This window comes from Dendrobates tinctorius, unplaced genomic scaffold, assembly GCF_039654945.1.
Source record: "Dendrobates tinctorius isolate UK_male_01 unplaced genomic scaffold, ASM3965494v1 ptg000407l, whole genome shotgun sequence".
In the NCBI taxonomy this organism is placed as follows: Eukaryota; Metazoa; Chordata; class Amphibia; order Anura; family Dendrobatidae; genus Dendrobates; species Dendrobates tinctorius.
Window position 1 is genome coordinate 40888 of NW_027362072.1, and position 22819 is coordinate 63706.

At 41.1% G+C, this 22819-nt stretch overlaps 1 protein-coding gene and 1 long non-coding RNA gene across 2 annotated transcripts in view; both read right to left on the reverse strand.

Moving 5' to 3' along the window:
* Window positions 1–665: 665 nt before the first annotated feature.
* LOC141076463 (microtubule-associated serine/threonine-protein kinase 1-like) lies at window positions 666–7630 on the reverse strand. Its single transcript, XM_073563930.1, has 16 exons — window positions 7025–7630; window positions 6800–6932; window positions 6487–6652; window positions 6226–6327; window positions 5869–5988; window positions 5623–5720; window positions 5416–5507; window positions 4975–5063; window positions 3625–3702; window positions 3445–3525; window positions 3206–3292; window positions 2982–3059; window positions 2454–2534; window positions 2017–2109; window positions 1790–1870; window positions 666–1559 (listed from the first exon to the last, which is right to left on the reverse strand). The coding sequence occupies exons 1-16, from the start codon at window positions 7249–7251 to the stop codon at window positions 1465–1467; spliced, it is 1701 nt and encodes a 566-aa protein (XP_073420031.1). The 5' UTR covers window positions 7252–7630; the 3' UTR covers window positions 666–1464.
* Window positions 7631–7864: 234 nt separating this feature from the next.
* The window catches only part of LOC141076462 (uncharacterized), a 41243-nt gene continuing 26288 nt past the window's right edge, over window positions 7865–22819 (reverse strand). The window contains exons 2-6 of the long non-coding RNA XR_012227492.1: window positions 10630–10731; window positions 10085–10178; window positions 9586–9653; window positions 9144–9229; window positions 7865–8152 (exon numbers count right to left, since the gene is read on the reverse strand). This is a non-coding gene — a long non-coding RNA (uncharacterized lncRNA). The remainder of the gene's footprint in view (window positions 8153–9143; window positions 9230–9585; window positions 9654–10084; window positions 10179–10629; window positions 10732–22819) is intronic.

Sequence of the window (22819 nt, forward strand, 5' to 3'; positions counted from 1 at the left end):
CCTCCCTTATAAATTCGCAATTGTGCTGTGCGGCTATTGTATATAATGTTTATTTAAAAAAAAAATAAAAATTTTGGACAATGTTTTCATTACTTGCATGATTTTGTTGTATTCAATGTCACAGCGGTAGTATGGGGGGCAAAGGTTCGTAACCTCTCATCAGCTTCCTTGCCCACCGTCAGTTACGGGGGGCTTTCGGCTCTGAGTCCGTTGAGAATTTGTATTTGCCTCTCTCGGTTTAGAATTCAGTAAACTGTGACCGACCTGTTCAACCCATCCAGGCCTTTTTGTTGTTTCGTTATTATGGGATTGGTGGGAGGCGGGGAGGCACCGTTTACGTCATACGGGTCTCTGCAGTCTAAGCAGGACTGTCTTAGGATGCCCAAGTCCTACTAGTTAATGAATGTCTCTAGAACCTTTTATAAGGGAATAATTGTCACGGCTAGATGATGACCAGGTCACAACATCTCCCACATCGGCAAGTATGTAGTCGACTAGTAAAGGGAAACCTGTCACCTCGTTTTTCAGCTATAAGCTGCGGCCACTGCCTTTCTACAGCATTCTAGAATGCTGTCGATAAGCCCTGAAAGGCAGTGGCCGCAGCTTATAGCTGAAAAGCGAGGTGACAGGTTGCCTTTATCAATGTAAGCCTATGGAGCGTCAGAACAAGGCCCCATAGGCTAGCATTATAGAAGAGACTTCTCGCTCTCACCGAGAGCATAGAGTGAGCCGAAGAGTCTGGAGAGCAATGAAAGGCGATTCCGACAGCTAAATAGGAAAGGGTTATTTACAGTTAGAGCAGTCACACTGTGGAATGCCGACCACAAGAAATAGTAATAGCAGACACTACAACAGCTTTTAAAAAGGGCTGGATGATTTCCTCAATACACATAACATTGTGGGTTATATTTAATTTAGTGACAAAATGGACAATTGGTGGAGAAAGGTTAAACTTGATGGACCCAAGTCTTTTTTCAACCTATGTATGTAGCTATGTATCTATGACATCACATAAAAGTGGAGCCGGACAGAGCTTGATCTCAGAGAAGATGGCAGTTGGGAAGTATATTACCCCACCACACTACAGTACATACACGTTTAGTGAAAAAAGCAAAACTTCATGAGGATTCTTCAAATATGTACGATGTACAGTATTGGTATGCCATATATTTCAGAAATATTCTATTACAAAGGAATATTAATTAATTCAGAATTTTTATTTAATTTTTTTAAATTAGGAATTCCCTATCAGTATGTCTTTGGAGTGTGGGAGGAAACCGGAGTACCCGGAGGAAACCCACGCAAACACGGGGAGAACATACAAACTCCTTGCAGATGTTTTCCTTAGTGACATTTAAATCCAGGATCCCAGTGTTGCAAAGCAACAGTGATAACCACTGAGCCACCGTGCTGCCCAAGTACAGCTTTGATGATGGACTTGCTGTACTAGATGTATATGGTGCCCTAATCATAGATTGGGCAAATGCATCTACTGATGCTGCGAGCGGCCCTGGATAATCCACGCCGACAGGATGATATAATCCGGCGGAAGATGGACCCTAGGAGAAGAGATATAAAACTAATGTAAGTAATGGTACTCCATATTAGAGGATACTGCTTTGGTGTCATTGTGGCAGGACAGTAGAGAAATCTTATCCGTGCAGAGGAACAGGATCATTGTCACTCATCATACATGTGACAATCCCACCACTGACAGATAACATCTTCTCCACATGAAATATTCTCACTGGCCAACATCAAACAACATAGGCCTTATTATCACACTTACGTCTTCTAGGTTCTCGCTCTTCTACTATTTTGGCATTTTGCTCTTCTACCAGTTTTATTGCAGAGTTATTTTTCTTCTCAACTAGAAATTCATATAAAAAGTGAAAAAACAAGTCAATGATCATTGTCAGTCATCATACATGTGACAATCGTACCCACTGGGAGTTAACATCTCCTCCTCGTGACTAATTCTCAATCGCCGACATCAGACCTTATTGTCACACTTACCTCTGCTAGGTTCTGTCTCTGGGACTATTTCTGGGTCTTGCTCTTCTCCCAGTCTTAGTGCAGATGTATTTATTGTCTCAACTGGAAATTCATCTAAAAAAGTAAGAAAAAAAAGTCAATGATCATTGTTAGTCATAAATGTGAAAATCCTACCATTGACATATAGCGATGAGCGAGTGTGCTCGTTACTGGAGTTTTCCGAGCATGCTTGGGTGTTCTCCACATGTATTCAGGTTCTCTAGCAGTCTCAAATCATGCAGCTGCGAGGACTAAAACTTGATTTCCGAGCACACCCAAACTACTCAGAGAACACCCGAGCATGTTCGGAAAACTCGAGTAAAGAGCACACTCACTTATCACTACATATAATATCTCCTCCTCATGAATTATTCTCAGTTGCCGACATCAGACAACATAGACCTTATAGTCACACTTACCTCTGCTAGGCTCTGTCTCTGCAACTATTTCTGGGTCTTGTTCTTCTCCCAGTTTTAATGCAGATGTATTTTTGGCCTCAACTGGGAATTCATATAAAAAAGTAAGAAAAACAAGTCAATGATTATTGTCAGTCATAGATGTGAAAATCCCACCATTGACATATAGTGATGAGCGAGTGTGTTCATTACTCGAGTTTTCCGAGCATTTTGAGGGTGCTCATGAATTAAGTTTTAGTCCCCGCAGCTGCATGATTTGCAGCTTTTAGACAGCCTGAATACATGTGGGGATTGCCCGTTATTTCGGAAATCCTCACATGAATTCAGGCTGTCTAGCAGTCTCAAATCATGCAGCTGTGGGGACTAAAGCTTGATTTCCGAGCACGCCGAAACTACTCAGAGAACACCCAAGCATGTTCAGAAAACTCGAGTAAAGAGCACATTCGCTTATCACTACATATAATATATCCTCCTTGTGAATTATTCTCAATCGCCGACATCAGACCACATAGACCTTATTGTCACACTTACCTCTGCTAGGCTCTGTCTCTGCAACTATTTCTGGGTCTTGTTCTCCCAGTTTTAATGCAGATGTATTTTTTGCCTCAACTGGAAAATTATACAAAAAAGTAAGAAAAACAAGTCAATGATCATTGTCAGTCATAGATGTGAAAATCCCACATTGACATATAATATATCCTCCTCCTCAATTATTCTCAGTCTCCGACATTAGACAACATAGACCTTATTGTCACACTTACCTCTGCTAGGCTCTGTCTCTGCGACTATTTCTGGGTCTTGATCTTCTCCCAGTTTTAATGCAGAGGTATTTTTTGTCTCATCTTGAAATTCATACAAAAAAAGTAAGAAAAACAAGTCAGTGATCATTGTCAGTCATAGATGTGAAAATCTCACCATTGACATATAATATATCCTGCTCGTGAATTATTCTGTCGCCGACATCAGACAACAAAGACCTTATTGTCACACTTACCTCTGCTCGGTTCTGTCTCTGGGACTATTTTTGGGTCTTGATCTTCTCCCAGTTTTAATGCAGATGTATTTATTGTCTCAACTGGAAATTCATGTAAAAAAGTAACATATAATATATCCTCCTTGTGAATTATTCTCAGTCGCTGACATCAGACCACATAGACCTTATTGTCACACTTACCTCTGCTAGGTTCTGTCTTTACTACTATTTCTGGTCTTTGCTCTTCCAGTTTTAGTGCAGATGTATTTTTCGTATCAACTGGAAAATCATACAAAATATTAAGAAAAACAAGTCAATGATAACCTCCTATAAGATTAGAGTCATATCTTTATGATTGCTGATGCCGGATTGCTATCAGCACAACCCTGTGGTCGGGTTCATAGCACACCTATAATTCTGCTACATAGAGGGGATCTATTCATCTCCTCTATGTAGCAGAGGCGATCGATTTATGGCAGTTTCTAGCCTCCTATGGAGCAATGCAAAAATAAAAAAAATGTTTTTAAAAATATTAAAAAATGTAAAAAAACAAAAGTTTAAATTAAACAATAAAAAAATTCAAACCTACACATATTTGGTATTGCTGTGTTCAGAATCGCCCAATCTATCAATAAACAAAAAGATTAACCCTATCGCTAAACGGCTGAGCGAGAAAACAAATCGAAACGCCATAATTAAGTTTTTTTGGTCGCCGCGATATTGCATTAACATGAAATAACAGGCGATCAAAAGAACGTATCTGCCTAAAAGTGTTATCATTAAAAACGTCAGCTCAGCGTGCAAAAACTAAATTCTCGCCCAACCAGAGATCCCAAAAAGTGGAGACGCTACGGGTCTCAGAAAAGGGCGCAATTTATTTTTTTATTTGCAAAGTTTGGAATATTTTTTCACCACTTAGATAAAAAGAACCTGTTTGGTGTCTATGAACTCGTAATGACTTGTAGAATCCAAGTCACAGGTCAGTTTTAGCATTTAGTGAACCTAGCAAAAAAGTCAATCAAAAATTAAGTATGTGATTGCATTTATTTTGCAATTTTACTGTACTTGGAATTTTTTTCCTGTTTTCTGTTACACGACATGGTAAAAACAAAGGTATTGTTCAAAAGTACAACTCGTTCCACAAAAAATAAGCCCTCACATGGCCATATTGACCTAAAAATAAAAAACTTATGGCTCTGGAAAGAAGTGGAAAGAAAAACAAAAGCGCCAAAACGCAAAATCTAAACAAAGGTTCGGGGGTTAAGGGGTTTAAACATCTGTGGCACATTAAGGGTATATATAAGGTTAGTTTGGGGCCTGATTGAGCCATGGGCAGAGTATTCGTGATCAGTATCAGGCACCAGACTGTATGGCCCCTTATACCTTTTAATGCGCAGCACATAAGAGTGAGAATTTTATACATTAACGTGTTGGATTGTTGTTTATTTTAAAGGCACAAAAAAGCAGTGATTTTCTGAGTCCTCATGTGACATTTACATTACACCTTATGATCAGTGGCGACAACAAGATGTCCTATAGACCTGCACATACCTGGCAATATGGGAGAGGGTGACTTGTTGTTTTCAGTAGTGAAGCACTGATTATCACCATCATTTCCAGTTGGAGAAGATTCTTTCTGCCTGTTTAGTAGAAGAAAAATAAATAAATTACAAGTGAAAGCAATGAAAATTAAAAAGACTCAGTTTTTATGGGCAATTAGGACACTTGGCCAAAATGAAGGGTATACCTTGCACAGGACTGCCTTCTGTCAGCATGAATGAATAATAACTAGTAATAAAGGGCTTTAATGAAATGGAAATGAAAGGCTGGTCATAATGATCAACTGTTATCACCAGCGTTATCACAAGCCAGACCCAACAGTGATGATCAATCATGGGATGGTGGATTCTGTATTTAGTATTGTGTCATATGCGTATTGTATTTGGTATTCTGAAGATATGTCAGTACTATACCCTATAATAATTTACTCACATATCTGAGTGTTTTGTGCTGGTCTCTAGAGAGCAATCTGGAGATGGCTCATGATCTTCATCTCTCATCATCCTGGTATTGGGGTCATATAGCTAAAATACACAGAGTAAAATTAAATATATATATATATATATATATATACAGTATATATAGTATTATAATACTATTTTAGTTATAGTTTTGTGGATTTACTGATCATATACTTACCTTAGAAAGTCTTTGAGAAGATGATACATAGTTTAGACTTTCTGGCCAATCACTGACCTCCTCATCTGAATCCATATATTTGGGTCTCTCAATGCCAGCTACAAAGTACAAGTATTATCAGAGATTATTAAGATAATCACAGACAGTCACCATGTTATTACTAATAATGATGGGAACATATTGTCACATAAAATGAAAGACAAGACAAACTGCAACTTTAACCAGATGACGTCTCATTCTACTTACTGGGAAAGTAGCGGGTGTCCTCCTCTGACGTAATATCTGGCCTTAACGTTGGCATATTTTGAAGGTTCTCAAAGTCTAACTCACTCAGGAATGGATGACTCTTGATTTCATTTGCTCCTCCTGGAAATGGAAGACAAGAAAAAAGTGATCCAGACAATGTTAGGAAGACTGTACATTTTAAGTTAATCTAAACTGAAGATATAGCAGATCCAAAATATACTGTAAGTCATGGAATGAAGAATGGGGAATGGACAAGAAGATAATGCAGAGACCTCAGTGTTTATCCTCATGGAAATGATCTATTTGTCAGGTCACAGAGGAGCTATAAGTCATTATTAATACTACTATATATATTACCTGTCCCGAGTCTATGTGTTGGATCTTTTATGAGTAGCTGAGTAATGATGCTTTGAGCTTTGGGATGAAGAGCACACTCTTGAAATTTCAAAGTGATGTCATCTGTTATATAAAAAGTAAATATTACAGAAAAGAAGGTCTCTACATTTACTATCATTTAAAAAACTCATCAAAAGCAACAAGTAACTAAATCAAAGAATGAACATAACAACTGAACCAAATTACTGTGGCATCACACAGCATTCAGAATATTTTACTTACCCGTGGTGATACTGTTGAAAATATCACTTTTGTATCTTCCTTTAAATGGCACATCGCCGGTAAGAAATTCATACATGATGATCCCTATTGACCACCAGTCAATAGGCCTTCCGTAGCCCTCCCCTAAGATGACTTCTGGGGCTATATAATGCAAGGTGCCAGTCATCTGAAAACCAACAGAACAATGAGAAGATGATCAATGAAAATAACTGTGACAAATAATATCAGTGGAAAAGTTTTCTATGTGAGAAAATATCCGAGAAGCAGTAATAGATCAGATCTGTAAAGAATAAGTTTTTTATGTATAGCTAACCCCATCAGCAGGAAACTCTCTGGTGATGTCGATAGTTTGAGCCTTGTAAATGTCTGATGTTGGTCTCATGAGTCCGAGTTTTGAAATCCCAAAATCGGTGACTTTGATATGTCCAGTTGATGATATCATGAGGCTGTAAAAGAAAAGATATTGTCAGCCCTAAGTTATAACCCATAGACTATAACTATAACTGTGTCCCTTTATTATCCTGCAGCGCTCACTTACTTTTCAGGCTTCAGGTCTCGATGAACCACACCATAGCTGTGCAGATATTCCACAGCAACAACCGTTTCTGCAAGGTACCTGCGGGCCAAGGTGAGGGGTAAATGACCATATAACTCTAAGAGACTGCCACAGTCTCCTCCTAGAGCAGAAAGCAAATATGACAGGTGAGGGTTTGTTACAATGTAAATTACACATGATGAGTGTGAATGAGAAATAAGCTGAGACATTGGGGCAGGGAGTCAATCATAGAGATACACTGTGTGATGTAGAGCGTATACTGTATACTGCAGAGTAATCCTATACAAAAAGAGAGCTGAGATCTGCCCCCTGCTGGTAAACTCTTACATTGCACTGTCAATCTCTGACAGCGGCATTTACAGCAGGTGACCTGGAGGCGAGCTGCTCTAAGCACTCATTGCTCCCATTCCATGTCAGTGGTTTGCTATGGCTGCTGAGTGTCTGCGGAAGACTACTATCCTTGCCACTATGGTACTTCTGTGAAGGTCAGTGTGTAGCTTGGCTTCATAGTGGACCAAGATTTTCACCATATTCTGCAATGCCCATACTGCAGTACATAGTAATTACGATTATATAATCACAAGTTCAGGTCCCTTATGGAGACTAAAAAATAAAATACCAAAATATTTGGGGAAAGAAAATTTAATATAAAAATCACTTTTTCTCCATTCAAAATAAATAATAAAAAAAAAATAAACTCAGATGGAATTGCAGTGTTTTTGTTGCCCCAACATCAGAAAAAAATGCAATAAGAAGCAATGAAAATTATTATCTGTCAGAAAGATGTAACCCTCCTAATCTGTTCTTATGAGCATGTAGAATAATGAAATATAAATACATTGGTAGCTTTATATGTTTAAGCAGAAATGGGCTGATTATAGATACAATGGATATGTCTTACCTGCTTCAAAGTCCATGACCATACACAGATGTTGTTTACCTGGGAAGGAACAAAGCGTGGAGACAACAAAGGGGCAATCAGCGAATATTGCGATGTCCCTTTCCAGATAGGCCATTTCAAGATACTCTGGATCCTCCAGGATACCCCTTGCTTGTTTCTTCATGGCGAATACCTTGTTTGTGTCTTTATGACGCACTAAGTAGACGGCCCTGTAGAGGAGAAAAATCCATAATTTATACAGAATTCTTACTAACAGTCTGTCTATACTGTATGTCAAATGATCTTCTGTCCTAATAGTTAATAGTGATTAATAGTGATGAGCGAGTATGCTCGTTACTTGAGTTTTCCGAGCATGCTCGGGTGTTCTCTGAGTATTTTGGCGTGCTCGGAGATTTAGTTTGTGTCACCGCAGTTGCATGATTTGCGACTGCTAGACAGTCTGAATACTCGTGAGGAGGAATGCCTGTTTGTTAGGAAATACCCACATATATTCAGGCTGTCTAGGAGCCGCAAATCATGCAGCTATCGCTATGGCGACACAAACTAAATCTCCGAGCATGCCAAAATACTCAGAGAACACCCGAGCATGCTCGGAAATCACGAGTAACAAGTACACTCACTCATCACTAATAGTTAATACTAGATGTATGGCCGTCACTAGAAACCAATGTCTGGAAATACACAAAATTACTCAGCATAAATGATCACTTAGGGCTCATACTCACTTACGAGAGACTCGCACGATTCTCGTGTTAGTCTCTCACATGAAAACTCGGCACTGCCGCCGGCACTGGGACTGGAGCGTGCGGCTGCATAGAGATACATGTAGCCGCACGCTCCGGTCCCAGTGCGAGTATCGAGAATCGTGTGAGTCTCTCGCAAGTGAGTATGAGCCCTTATGGGAGGTTTTCATACATATCACATCATAACTGAGCTGAATCATGACAAATAGATGTGGAGTAGATGACTAGATGTAGATTAGATCTAGTGCAAAGTGGTACCGATAACAACAGCTCAACACACCAAAAACAAGTCCTTACAAAGCTCTATGGGATGAAAAAATAAAAATGTTACACATCTTGGAATACAGTAAAATTTAGATGTGGACTCATATACAGGAATTTCCAAAAGGCAGGACATATAGACTGAGGCACCATCATAAGGAGTTTTGGAAAAATGAAGATTATACATAATGCTCACCCTAAAGATCCTCTGCCAATCTCTTTGATCTGGGTATAGTCGCTCATACTTGGTTTTCTCATAGGGGTCAATGATCTGATCACGGCCTAGAAGAATAAGAAATGACAATAAGACATATAAGTTGCAGGAAGATAAAAGCTGCAGATGCAGGAACTTCTCTACATTATGTCCCCGCTGATTACACTGCAGCAGATGTAGAGGACATGATACCAGCAGGACGCTCCCCAGACACTATTATATTATAGGGATATCCTCCATACACATGTATCATTGTACTGGAGGGGATGGTAAGGGACATCACACAGAGGAGACAGGAATAATAATAATAGGTCCAATCTACATTAAGAATAGAGTTAACCCACTGTACTCTGGGGTGTAACATGTGATGTGTAATTCATACCCCGTTATCTGATGATATACAGATGTTTTCTCTGATACTTACACTGGCAGATTCGGGGATCTCTGGTGTCTCAGATATTCCACCGTCAGCAGTTGCCGGCTCAGTTGTCTCTAATATAATGATAAAATAATGAGACATCATGTATTAGACGATATCAGAACTTAATATATAACACATCGATATAAGGAAGGAAAGACAAGTAAATGGTATAATACTAGTTATATGGATATTCTGCACATACTGTATATACTTATGGCACATCCATAGATAGATATACTCTGCCATAAATGTGTGATTGTTCGGGATCTGACAGTGACTTGGATGAGGACCCTGTGAGGTCCTCTGTGCATTTTGGGGCTGAGAAGATCCCAGAAGAGAGAACCGGAGGGGTTTTCAGAATTGCATGAGCCCTCTCCATTACAGTCTACAGGAGGTTCAGGAGCCGTCACCGGCCTCATACAGAGGATGAAGAGTAAATTTATATATTCTCTGGTGTCTCCATAATATTAATGTTTGTAGGAATGCGAGATGATCAGCTTACCTTCAATCAGATCACTTTTTAGCCCTGGCTCACTGGTATTGGGGTCAGCGATATTTCGGTGTTGCCCCTCTTTGGAGTCACCGGCCGGTGTTTCCTGATGGATATAATATGTGCAATTAATATAACAACTCACAAATACTAAATTACAGTACACAAAAGACAGAATGGACTAAACCTGGATTTACATAATTGCGGGGAATATACACGGCCGCTCTGCCCAGTAAATCCACATTAATATATAAGGAACTTGTATATACAACAGTTCTCCAATAACATCTATTACCAGAACTGCAGCATTTACAAGAAGGAAGATTGTGAAGATAAAGCGAGACCGATGTGATATGAAAGGTCCGCACCACTGAGCACAGTACAGACTGTCACCACAGAGGATGGAGCAGAGACAGGCTGCCATAAAAGATCCTGTATCTGCCTGGAGCGGACAGGGGGCTTCTATGATGAGAAATATGACAATCTGCTATATGACTAGTAATCTGGAGAAGATCAGACAAGAAAGACATGAGATATAGAAGATGACGGATTCTTACCAAATGCTTCAGTGGGCGGGCAATAAACTCTAGTACATACAGGAAATGTTGGGCCAATTGTTTAAAAAAGGCCAGATCTCCACATTGGGATCTTTCTTCAGCCTATAAAAATGGAAATAAACAAAAAAGGAAAATCATGAGAGAAAGTAGAGAATATAGGACGCTATTTATGTCACCATTTTACTCCTGCAATCTACAGCTACAATTAATACATATATGGATATTTCTTATAAGCTATAAATTATATTGCTCTTGGCCAAACTATATATTTCATGTAAAGAAACTTGTATTTTATAAATATTATTCATTATTGTTTCATGTGCTGTGAATATTATTCATTATTATTGTTATATGCTTTGCCCAGATTGTCTGTTACCTGTTGTACTAATGTCCTGAGGTTCATCTGTAAATGCTCAAGATATTCTGAGCTAATACGACCTTGTTGGTGTTTGGTCAGGCAGTCTCTCACTAGCTTCACAACCAGCCGGTAAGTGAAGCTGAGGACGCCATCGGGTAGTGGTAGCACATGGGCAGGGGCATAGATGGCAAGAATCCCCTGGAGTGTGCCAACACCTCAAGTTTATCTGAAGAAATTCCAGACATTTCAAAAAAATCCAAGTGCAGTCAGTATATCACCAGCTTCATAGCCAATCACTGACAACAATGACACCTGGGCATTAAGCAATTGGGTAGGTAGTGGTGGTGCATTATGATGTCATAATGGAGTCTTGTGGTGGAATGTTAACATGCCATCAGTGATGTCATCATGGAATCGGGGATGGAATCTTAACCCAGTTACAACTTTGAAAGTATAGTTACATCCAAGGTTGTGTCCCTGTCTTTTTAGGCAGCACCAGAGCCCGCATCTCTACCCGCACATGACAGTTGATGGTGTGATCAGCTGTCATGTCCTGCAAATAGATGCAGATGGATTTTGGCTGTCAACCACTTATATGCTGCTGTCAATCACTGACAACTGCATATCAGACATGCTGACCGAAACCGTGTCACAAGTCTCGCTCATCAGCGCCCTTGTCACATGATTCTGGGGTTGCGATGGGTTATCATAAAAGCCGGGGGTCTGCAGAAGACCAGTGTGCCTGTCCATTGATCTTCTTTTATGAACACCGACTCATGGCCGGCGTTCAGATGTTTTTCCTACCACTTAATTAAAAAAAGAACCTATACATGTTTGGTATCTGCATTCTCGTACTGTCCTGTAGAATCATATTACCAGGTCAGTTTTAGCATTTAGTAAACATTTTAAATTAAAAAAATTTGTGGAATTGCAATTTCACAGCACTAGAAATTTTTTCCCCGTTTTCAAGTACAATATATGTAATCTATGGTGTCATTTAAAACTGCAACTCAGCCTGCAATAAACAAGCCCTCATAGGCTATATTGATGGTAAAAAAAATGTTCTGACTCTGAGAAGGGGAGCAAAAAAATGAAAGCACATAAAATGGAAAATCGTAAGGTGGTGAAGGGGTTAAAGGGGCATCTCACCATAAATGGAAGTTGCCTAGCAACATTCTAGTAACAATTAACGTGGCAAGATTATGGGTTGGGCATCAGAACCAGAATCAGGGAAAGAGGGAAAACCATGGCATTGCTCTTCTGATCAGGCTTTTATATCCGTCTTTCCCCAAAAATATTATTTTAACCAGGTTTTGGATGCTAAATATTCTTTACATGTGTAAACATTTACTTTTTCTTCATATTGTGACCAGGGTGGACTGGGAGTAAAATTCAGCCCTGGCATTGTAGAGCACGCAGGCTCACGCTATCACCGCCCCCCTCCCCAGCTTGTATTTTATGAATATTATCCATTGTTGTTTTATATGCTTTGCCCAGATTGTCTGTTACCTGTTGTACTGATGTCCTGATGTTCATCTGTAAATGCTCAAGATATTCTGAGCTTATACGACCTTGTTGGTGTTTGGTCAGGCAGTCTCTCACTAGCTTCATAACCAGCCGGTAAGTGAAGCTGAGGACGCCATCGGGTATTGGTAGCACATTGTCAGGGGCATAGATGGTAAGAATCCCCTGGAGTAGTGCCAACTCCTCAAGTTTATCTGAAGAAATGTCAGACATTTCAAGCAAATCCAAGCGCAGTCAGTATATCACCAGCCTTGCAGCCAATCACTGACAATAATGACACCTGGGCAGTAAGCACTTGGTTAAGTAGTGGCGGTGCATTATGATGTCATAATGGAATCTTGGGGTGGAATGTTAACTTGACATCAGTGATGTCATAATGGAATCTGGTGATGGAATCTTAAAGAGACATCTCACCATAAAAGAAAGTTGCCTAGCAATAATTATTGTGGCAACACCATAGGCTTAGCATCAGTTTCAAACTCAGGCATGGAGGGAAGAACCAGATTTCATAATAATAATATTGCAATATATAGCTAAGTTCTCACATTGAATATTTTCACTGCATAGAAAACGCATTTTCTTACAGTCCCCACAAAGTGGATGGGATTTATAGAAATCTCATGCCCACTATGATTTTTACGCTGAGATTTATATGCAGATTTTATCCATAGAATTGCATTAGATGAGGAAAATACGCAGGTAAAAAACACAAAATGCATAAAATCCACACATGACTCTATCAATAAAGCTTTGTTAAAGCCGAGTACCAGGAAGTATCAAAATTAAAACAAATTTATTCAACACATAACATAGCAAAGAAACAAAAAAACGCAGTTAAAAAGATACAAAAATAGGTGGAAAAATGCAGCAGAAAATCTGCGACATCAAGAACTCACCAACTACTCTAACACAGACAGGGGCTGGATGGCACTTTTCAGCCTGGGGAGCAATCACAAGGCAGTGGCCCTCGAGTTGCAGTGGCCCTCCTTTTCCCTCCCTATCTCTGGCCATTGTATTAAAGCAGCAGAGATAACAGGCTTTAAAAATAGGCTGGTATGTAGATATGGGAACAGTAAGTAGCTTGCTGCATAGATATGGTAGCAGAACCAAGCGTACTCCAGAGATATGGAAGCAGAACCAAGCTTACTCCAGAGATATGGGAGCAGAATGGAGCTTACTCCAGAGATATGGGAGCAGAATAGGGATGGGCGAATCCTGAAATACTCGGAATCGCTAGACTCTAACGAGTCTGACTCGGAAACTCGCTATTCGTTGCAAGTCTAGCGAGTCCAATGTTAATGAATGGGGATGCGAGTATTGCAGCGATTCCTCTGCTGCCATTTTTTTTACTCTTTACTCTCGCAAGTGGCCCCTAGCTTAGCGATTTAGAATTCATCCCTAAAGCACAGAAAATCGTTTCTACATCACACTAGAAGCTAAACAGGAAGTCGCCTGTGCTAACCGATTTACTGCACAGGCTGATCTGATATTCTGCACACACAGGGCGATCTGTTCTGCACACACAGGGCGATCAGATCTGCACACACAGGCCCACCAAAGATGTGTAGCAGACGTGATACAGAGAGGCTGATCGGCCTGGTTGAAGAGTGGCCCCAGCTGTGGCAGCCCACCCACCCTGGCTATGGTGATGAAAGACAGCGAAATATGGCTTGGAGGTCCATCGCCAGAAGTATGTTCCCGTCATTTGATCACGCTGGAGAAGATGGGCAGGCAAACATGGGTAAGAGTTATGTGATGTCATTTCTTCTATTTTCTTTTACTGTACCCTTTTTTGGATTAGGAGAGAGTGAGATTTCTTGTGTCACCATTGGCGTCTGTGACGCACTGAAACCGTGGTACCCAGCACCGGGCCGGGGTCTGCTTCACTGGGGGCTGTGATGTGACCCGTGCTGTAGTCTCAGGGGATGCACAGTGCAAAGGGGATAACTACAGGGGACTGTAATAGGAGGACAATCAAGGCTAGTGATGCGTATTGGCACAGCAGGAAGGTAACGTGCGTGCTATTAGCTGGTAGCAGAGAAGCCCTGCACTCTCCCTGAAAAAATTGTTTAGTGCGCAAAGGCAGTCACCTAGGTGGACTGTGGTGCTGTCTGCGTCACCGCTCTGGGGTGAAGTGCGTGCTGTAACTTAGCAGAGAAGCAACGCACTCTTTCTGAAAAAATTGTTTAGTGCACACAAGCAGGCAGCGTGCGTGCTATTAGCTAGTGGGATAGATAGCAGCAACGCACTGGTCTGCCACAGAAACAATAACGCTGCAGGGGTAAATATGACCCCAATAATATCTGGTGGAAAAAAAAAGAAAATTTGCTCAGCTATGCTTCTGATTTCAGCTCTGATGGAAGCTGAGTGAGTAAGCTAAGCTCTGAGGATGGTGCTGTATGCACTGTAAGGCTGCTCCTGCCTTTCTCCCTGCCTACAGTCCTCTACAGAACTCCTCCGTCCTGGTAGTTCTGAAAATAACTTTTGTGTTATATGTGAGGAATCTTGAGGTCCTACACTGACTAACAGTCCCTAGATCTGCTCTATGTCTCCAACTCGCCCTGCACTAGCTCAGATCGTCACAGGAATGTGCCCAAAATGGCGGGGGCAGGGTTTATATACAGCCTTGCCTGTGATACATGACATAGGCATCACGATGGACAGCAGCCAATCATAGTAGTGCTCTTCACAGTTTTCTCACCTAACAAACTAGGCTGTCTCTGAAAATTAACATATTCTGTATTCTGCGAGTCCCGAATACAGTATATAGGAGTCCTAGACTCGCTAAGACTCGCTGCTGACAGCGGGACACAAAATCGCTAAGAAACTAGGATTGCTTGTATTAAACTCTGTAAAAACTAGGATTGCCATTGATTTGCATTGGACTCGTTACTGTGCGAGTAATCTCTTGGAAACTTGCAGAGTACCGACTCCTGCGAGTCCCCTACTACTCGCAGAGTAACGAGTCCTAAGGAGTAGATTCGCCCATCCCTAGAGAGCAGAACAGAGCTTACTACAGAAATATGGAAGCAGAGCAGCGCTTACTCCAGATATATGGGAGCAGAATCAACCTACTACAGAGATATGGGAGCAGAACTGAGCTTACTCCAGATATATGGGAGCAGAATCAAGCTTACTACAGAGATATGGGAGCAGAACTGAGCATACTCCAGAGATATGGGAGCAGAACAGAGCTTACTCCAGAGATATGGGAGCAGAACAGAGCTTACTCCAGAGATATGGGAGCAGAACAGAGCTTACTACAGAAATATGGAAGCAGAGCAGCGCTTACTCCAGATATATGGGAGCAGAATCAAGCTTACTACAGAGATATGGGAGCAGAACTGAGCATACTCCAGAGATATGGGAGCAGAACTGAGCTTACTACAGACATATGGGAGAAGAACTGAGCTTACTACACAGATATGGATATGGATCAGAACGGAGAATACTCCAGAGATATGGGAGCAGAATGGAGCTTACTACAGAGATATTGGCTCAGAAAAGAGCTTACTCCAGAGATATGGGAGCAGAACCGAGCTTACTACAGCGGTATGGGAGCAGAACCGAGCTTACTTGTCACAATCCATTTTAGGATCTGTGTCAGAGTCTGGACTCTCTTATATAAACCTTTTTCCTTTCAGGCCCTGGGGATTATATGGGTTTTTTCCCCGGTGGCTGCTGGTGTTACTACAACTGTAGTTGCTCTGCTGCTGGTTTTCTCTCGGTGGCCGCTGGTGTTACTACATGTTCAATTAGCCAGCAGGTGGTGACCTCCCCCTCCTTCCTATAAAAGATCATCAGCTGCTGCAGCTCCCTGTTGGTAATACTGGTCATTTTCTAACAAACCTTGGTGAAGTCTGGATCTACCTGATGGAGAAGGGGTTCAGCTTATCTGGAGCAGTGGAGTTGCTGCTAGATGCTGATCGGGTGCCTTTCTCTGCTGCTTGGAGCATTGGCAGCAGATAAAGCTAAGTTTGGGTTTATAGTTGCTTTAACCCCGTGGTGTCTGTTTTATTTTCCCTTGTGTTATTTGGTGCAATTTACTTTATTCCCTGTCTCACCTCCTGGGGAGGGGGTTGGGGTTGAGCTCATGACTAAACAGGGGATAGGGACAGGTCAGAGAATTGGGCCTCACTACCATTAAGTGTACCCCCAAGTTAAGGAAAGTCAGGGCACCCCCTAAGCCTGAGGGACAGTTCAGGGGCCCAGGTTCCATGTCTCCTGCCTTTTCCCTACTGTCCTGTGACATTATTACCAACAGTCCCATTTTTTCTGGTGAGCCATGGCCCTAATGCAGACCTGTTTCCAATTGCTGCAGACCCTCACTGAGGAGCGTGGGGTGCTGCGTGGTGTGGTGGAGCAGCAGCTACAGCAGTTGGTGGGGTACGGGGCTTCAGCTCAGATGCAGGCTCAACCACAGCCCAAGTTACCTCTCCCAGACAGGTTTTCTGGAGGGAGAGAGAATTTTTTGTTTTTTAAGGAGGCCTACAAGCTACACTTCAGGCTCCACAATCGCTCATGAGGGAGTGAGGAACAGCAGGTGGGATTCACTATAGCCCTCCTTGAGGGTGATCCCCAATCCTGGGCCTTCTCCTTGCCGGCCGATTCACCATCTCTACGGTCGGTAGACGAGTTTTTTGTGGCTTTGGCGAATATGCCCAGTGTAGTCCTTGCTAGGGAGGAGGACACACTGGTGCAGGAAGACGAGCCCAGGCAGGTGGGAAGAGGTGGTTCTCCAGCGGTGTTTCCTCCAGTTCGTCGTGGTGTGGGGGCATGTTTTAGCTATGGGCAGACTGGTCATGTTTTCAGGGTCTGCCCAGCGCGCGCCAAATCTTCTGTACCATCTAAGAAGCCGCATCCCCCTGGTCGTGTGGAGGTAGGCGATCAGGGAGTGTATATTTCCTCCATTTTGCCCTATATTTTTGGTCTGGTAGGGTACTACGCTGTATTACTCTGGAACTACAGGAGTTTATTGGTCGCCTGAATAGCAACGACCAAAATATACGTTAAACATTCACATGCGATGCTGATAAGATTGAGTTCCTCTATGTCATTGTTTAACAGGATACTGATGGTCTGTGGCAGACAGATATTTTTAGGAAGATGACTTCTACTAATCTGTTGTTACACGCTTCGCTATGTCATCCTGATCACATGGTAAGGTCTGTTCCCATTGGTCAGTTCCTCCAACTTTGTCAGATTTGCTCTATTAATGAGGATTTTGAGAGAAGAGCAGAGGAGCTAAAAATGAGATTCTTGGAACGTGGCTATAGTCGGCGTCTACTCAAAAGAGCCTATAACAGGGCTAATTATTCTTCCCAAAATGGCCTACTGTACAATAGGGAATCAGCTAGGAAGATGGAGGGACCTGGAAGTTACGCTTCATTGCAAATTATCATTCCCATTCTAGGCAGGTCAGGCAGGCTTTGTCTAAAGCATGTCCTATATTGAAAATTGACCCAATAATTGGCAAATTTATTCTGGACATACCAGTCATTACATTTTGGCGTCCTAAGAATCTGCGCAATCACCTCACACATAGTCATTATACAAGTGAGAGAAAGGGTACATTTTTGGATAATTTCACACATAGGAGTGGGTGTGTTCCGTGTGGACATTGAGTTGCCTGTCCCAACATTGAAAAGTGTGATTCTTTTTCCGATTCAGGTGGCGTTAAAAATTTTAAGATCAATAAATACATTACTTGTGCTACGAGATATGTTATTTATTACGCCACCTGTCCATGTGGATTAATTTATGTCGGTATAACAACTAGACAATTCAAGGTTCGCGTGCGCGAGTATGTGTTGGATATTCAGGCGGCGGCTGGCCACATGGATGCATTCACTCTTAAAACGTTACCCCGACACTTTAAAAACTTTCATGACTGTGACAGTACGGTGCTACAGGTGAGGGGTATCGATGCCTTAAATATTGGGATTCGTGGTGGCAATCTGTTTCAAAGATTGGGTAAACTTGAGACTCGCTGGATCTGGACGCTTAATACGGTATATCCACAAGGACTAAACGAGAATTTGAGTTTCGATCCGTTCCTGTGACCACCTTACTGTTCCAGGTGGACATTGGGTGGATCTAATCCTTGCTATTTTTTATTGTTTTTATTATATTTTTAATTGTGTTTTTCATGTATTAGGTATTTTTATGATATTTTGTGGATCTATGAAGATCATTGGACGGAGTCCAGGATAGTGGCGGTCCCTTGTACAGATGGACTAATTTCTACTGTTTTCTATGTCCATCCTATACCTATGTTTGAAAAAGATCCTTTGATCCTTTGACGAGGTTGAAGATGAGTCGGGGGGATGTTTTGTGAATATCTTTATTTTGTTTATTTTATTTATTTTTCTATTTTTTTCAATGATATATAATTAGGACTGTATGATAATGTCTCTTATATAATCATATCTTGGTAATGCTGTTCTATATATTTTGTGGGCAATAATTAAATATAATATTATTATATCTTTCTTTGTGATATGATTGTATATCAATTTTGATATTGCTTGAAAATTGTGAATATAATATGAATTCTTATCTATTTTTATATTATCTATCAAAAAATATATATGGCATTCCCCTTTAAATATTATGCAGTGAAGGGTATGTTTCTATTTCTATTATAAAAACTTGTGGGATACATATAGGGTGTTTTTTGATTGTTGGCACTGCTGCATGTGCGGTGGTACTGCTTCTTATGTATTTGTACTATTCTGTATTACTCTGCTTTCTATTGTATTATGTTGCCCTTCTGCATATCTTGTGTCGGCGATGCATCCCACGCCAGACCTCAGGGACACCGTGGATTGGGTGCGGGCTGCCATGCCTTGTACATATACACTATTTCACCTCCCTGGTAGCGCGTCACTTGTTCCCGCTCCCCCTCCTCTGCACATGCAACGCCTTCTTGGTTCATCGCGTCGGTCCCCGGCACGTGGTGCCTCCGGCGTCTGGTCACATGATAATGTGTTTCCGGCGCTGGGAGTTCCTGTGTCGGATGCTGGCATCTTGGACACCATGGCGATGCACCACCTCTTCCCTTATTAGGTATTACATTATTTCCGGCCTCCTCCCTTTATAACATCACTTAGGTCAACATTTACCACGCCCCCTGATAAAGGAGTAATCCGAAACGTGCGTAGGGGAGGGCGGGCTGGCCTGTTGTAGACGCTGCTGCCATCCATCACCACTTATCACCAACAGGTAATTATTGTAAGACTTTATGCACTTTATTATACATACAGTATGTTGGACATTTGTTCATGTATACATTCTGATGTTTGAGCCCATATACTTCTGTGTATAGAAGTGAGAGTGATGGGTATACATGTATACAGTGACTGCTTTATCTCTATGGCTGATATAGCTGGGCACTGTGCAATATGAATCAGGGCTGCAGTGCAGGGTGTTATATCCACTGATGTTTTTAACTCCTTCTATCTTTGTCTGCTCATCTTGACTAATAAAAATTATATATTTTTTGCATTACATGGACTCTTGTGATTGCAACTTTTGTTGGTTTCCTTCCCTCCTTTGTATGATTATTGGCAATCTGTTCTTACCAGTCCTATGCATTGTTTGGGGATCTATGGCCAGTCATATTTATATGATTTTGTGAGATTTATATATAATATATACATTTGGATATTATCCATTCATATATTCCTTTTGGTCCATTGTTACCCCAGACATTCTAATGTCTTTCATATATTTCCTTATATCTAAGTACAGCAGCATATAGAAATAATGCCCCCATGCCTCCTTATAATAATTCTCCTTCACCCTTTATAGTAATGATATTGACCCCGTACCTTCTTACCCACGTGATTGCTTATAATAATATGTCTCCTGTTCTCTCCCTGTAATGATACTGATTTTGCAGTCTGCCTCCTGATAGTAATGCCCCTGAGCAGGAGCATACGTAGAAATCACTGGAACGCCAAACCAAAAGTCTTATTATTATTTATTATTATTATTATTATTATTATTATTATTATAGCGACATTTAATCCATGGCGCTTTACATGTGAGGAGGGGTGTACATAATAAAAGACAAGTGCAGTAATCTTTTTTTAACTCCTTAGTGACTGAGCCAATTTGCAGCTTACTGACCAGGCCAATTTTTACAATTCTGACGACTGTCACTTTGAGGTTATAACTTTGGAACACTTTAAAAGATCCCGACGATTCTGCCCTTAAATCAGAGAGATACAGTGGGGAAAAAAAACTATTTAGTCAGTCAGCAATAGTGCAAGTTCCACCACTTAAAAAGATGAGAGGCGTCTGTAATTTACATCATAGGTAGACCTCAACTATGGGAGACAAACTGAGAAAAAAAAATCCAGAAAATCACATTGTCTGTTATTTTTTCATTTTATTTGCATATTATGGTGGAAAATAAGTATTTGGTCAGAAACAAGCAATCAAGATTTCTGGCTCTCACAGACCTGTAACTTCTTCTTTAAGAGTCTCCTCTTTCCTCCACTCATTACCTGTAGTAATGGCACCTGTTTAAACTTGTTATCAGTATAAAAAGACACCTGTGCACACCCTCAAACAGTCTGACTCCAAACTCCACTATGGTGAAGACCAAAGAGCTGTCAAAGGACACCAGAAACAAAATTGTAGCCCTGCACCAGGCTGGGAAGACTGAACCTGCAATAGCCAACCAGCTTGGAGTGAAGAAATCAACTGTGGGAGCAATAATTAGAAAATGGAAGACATACAAGACCACTGATAATCTCCCTCGATCTGGTGCTCCATGCAAAATCCCACCCCGTGGGGTCAGAATGATCACAAGAACGGTGAGCAAAAATCCCAGAACCACGCGGGGGGACCTAGTGAATGAACTGCAGAGAGCTGGGACCAATGTAACAAGGCCTACCATAAGTAACACACTACGCCACCATGGACCCAGATCCTGCAGTGCCAGACGTGTCCCACTGCTTAAGCCTGTACATGTCCGGGCCCGTCTGAAGTTTGCTAGAGAGCATTTGGATGATCCAGAGGAGTTTTGGGAGAATGTCCTATGGTCTGATGAAACCAAACTGGAACTGTTTGGTAGAAACACAACTTGTCGTGTTTGGAGGAAAAAGAATACTGAGTTGCATCCATCAAACACCATACCTACTGTAAAGCATGGTGGTGGAAACATCATGCTTTGGGGCTGTTTCTCTGCAAAGGGGCCAGGACGACTGATCCGGGTACATGAAAGAATGAATGGGGCCATGTATCGTGAGATTTTGAGTGCAAACCTCCTTCCATCAGCAAGGGCATTGAAGATGAAACGTGGCTGGGTCTTTCAACATGACAATGATCCAAAGCACACCGCCAGGGCAACGAAGGAGTGGCTTCGTAAGAAGCATTTCAAGGTCCTGGAGTGGCCTAGCCAGTCTCCAGATCTCAACCCTATAGAAAACCTTTGGAGGGAGTTGAAAGTCCGTGTTGCCAAGCGAAAAGCCAAAAACATCACTGCTCTAGAGGAGATATGCATGGAGGAATGGGCCAACATACCAACAACAGTGTGTGGCAACCTTGTGAAGACTTACAGAAAACGTTTGACCTCTGTCATTGCCAACAAAGGATATATCACAAAGTATTGAGATGAAATTTTGTTTCTGACCAAATACTTATTTTCCACCATAATATGCAAATAAAATGAAAAAAAACAGACAATGTGATTTTCTGGATTTTTTTTTCTCAGTTTGTCTCCCATAGTTGAGGTCTACCTATGATGTAAATTACAGACGCCTCTCATCTTTTTAAGTGGTGGAACTTGCACTATTGCTGACTGACTAAATACTTTTTTTACCCACTGTATGTTACACAAAATACTTAATAAATAACATTTCCCACATGCCTGCTTTACAGTAGCATCATTTTTTTTGTTAGGAAGTTATAAGGGTTAAAAGTTGACCAGCGATTTCACATTTTTACAACAAATTTGCAAAACCATTTTTTTTAATGACCACCTCACATTTGAAGTCACTTTGAGAGGTCAATATGACAGAAAATACACAAAAGTGACACCATTCTAACAACTGCACCCCTCAAGGTGCTCAAAACCATTCAAGAAGTTTATTAACCCTTTACGTGCTTCACAGGAACTGAACAATGTGGAAGAAAAAAATTTAACATTTAACTTTTTTTTTACAAACATTTTATTTCAGAACCAATTTTTTTATTTTCACAAGCGTAAAAAGAGAAAATAAAACACAAAATTTGTTGTGCAATTTTTCCTGAATACGGTGATACCCCATATGTGGGGGTAAACCACTGTTTGGGCGC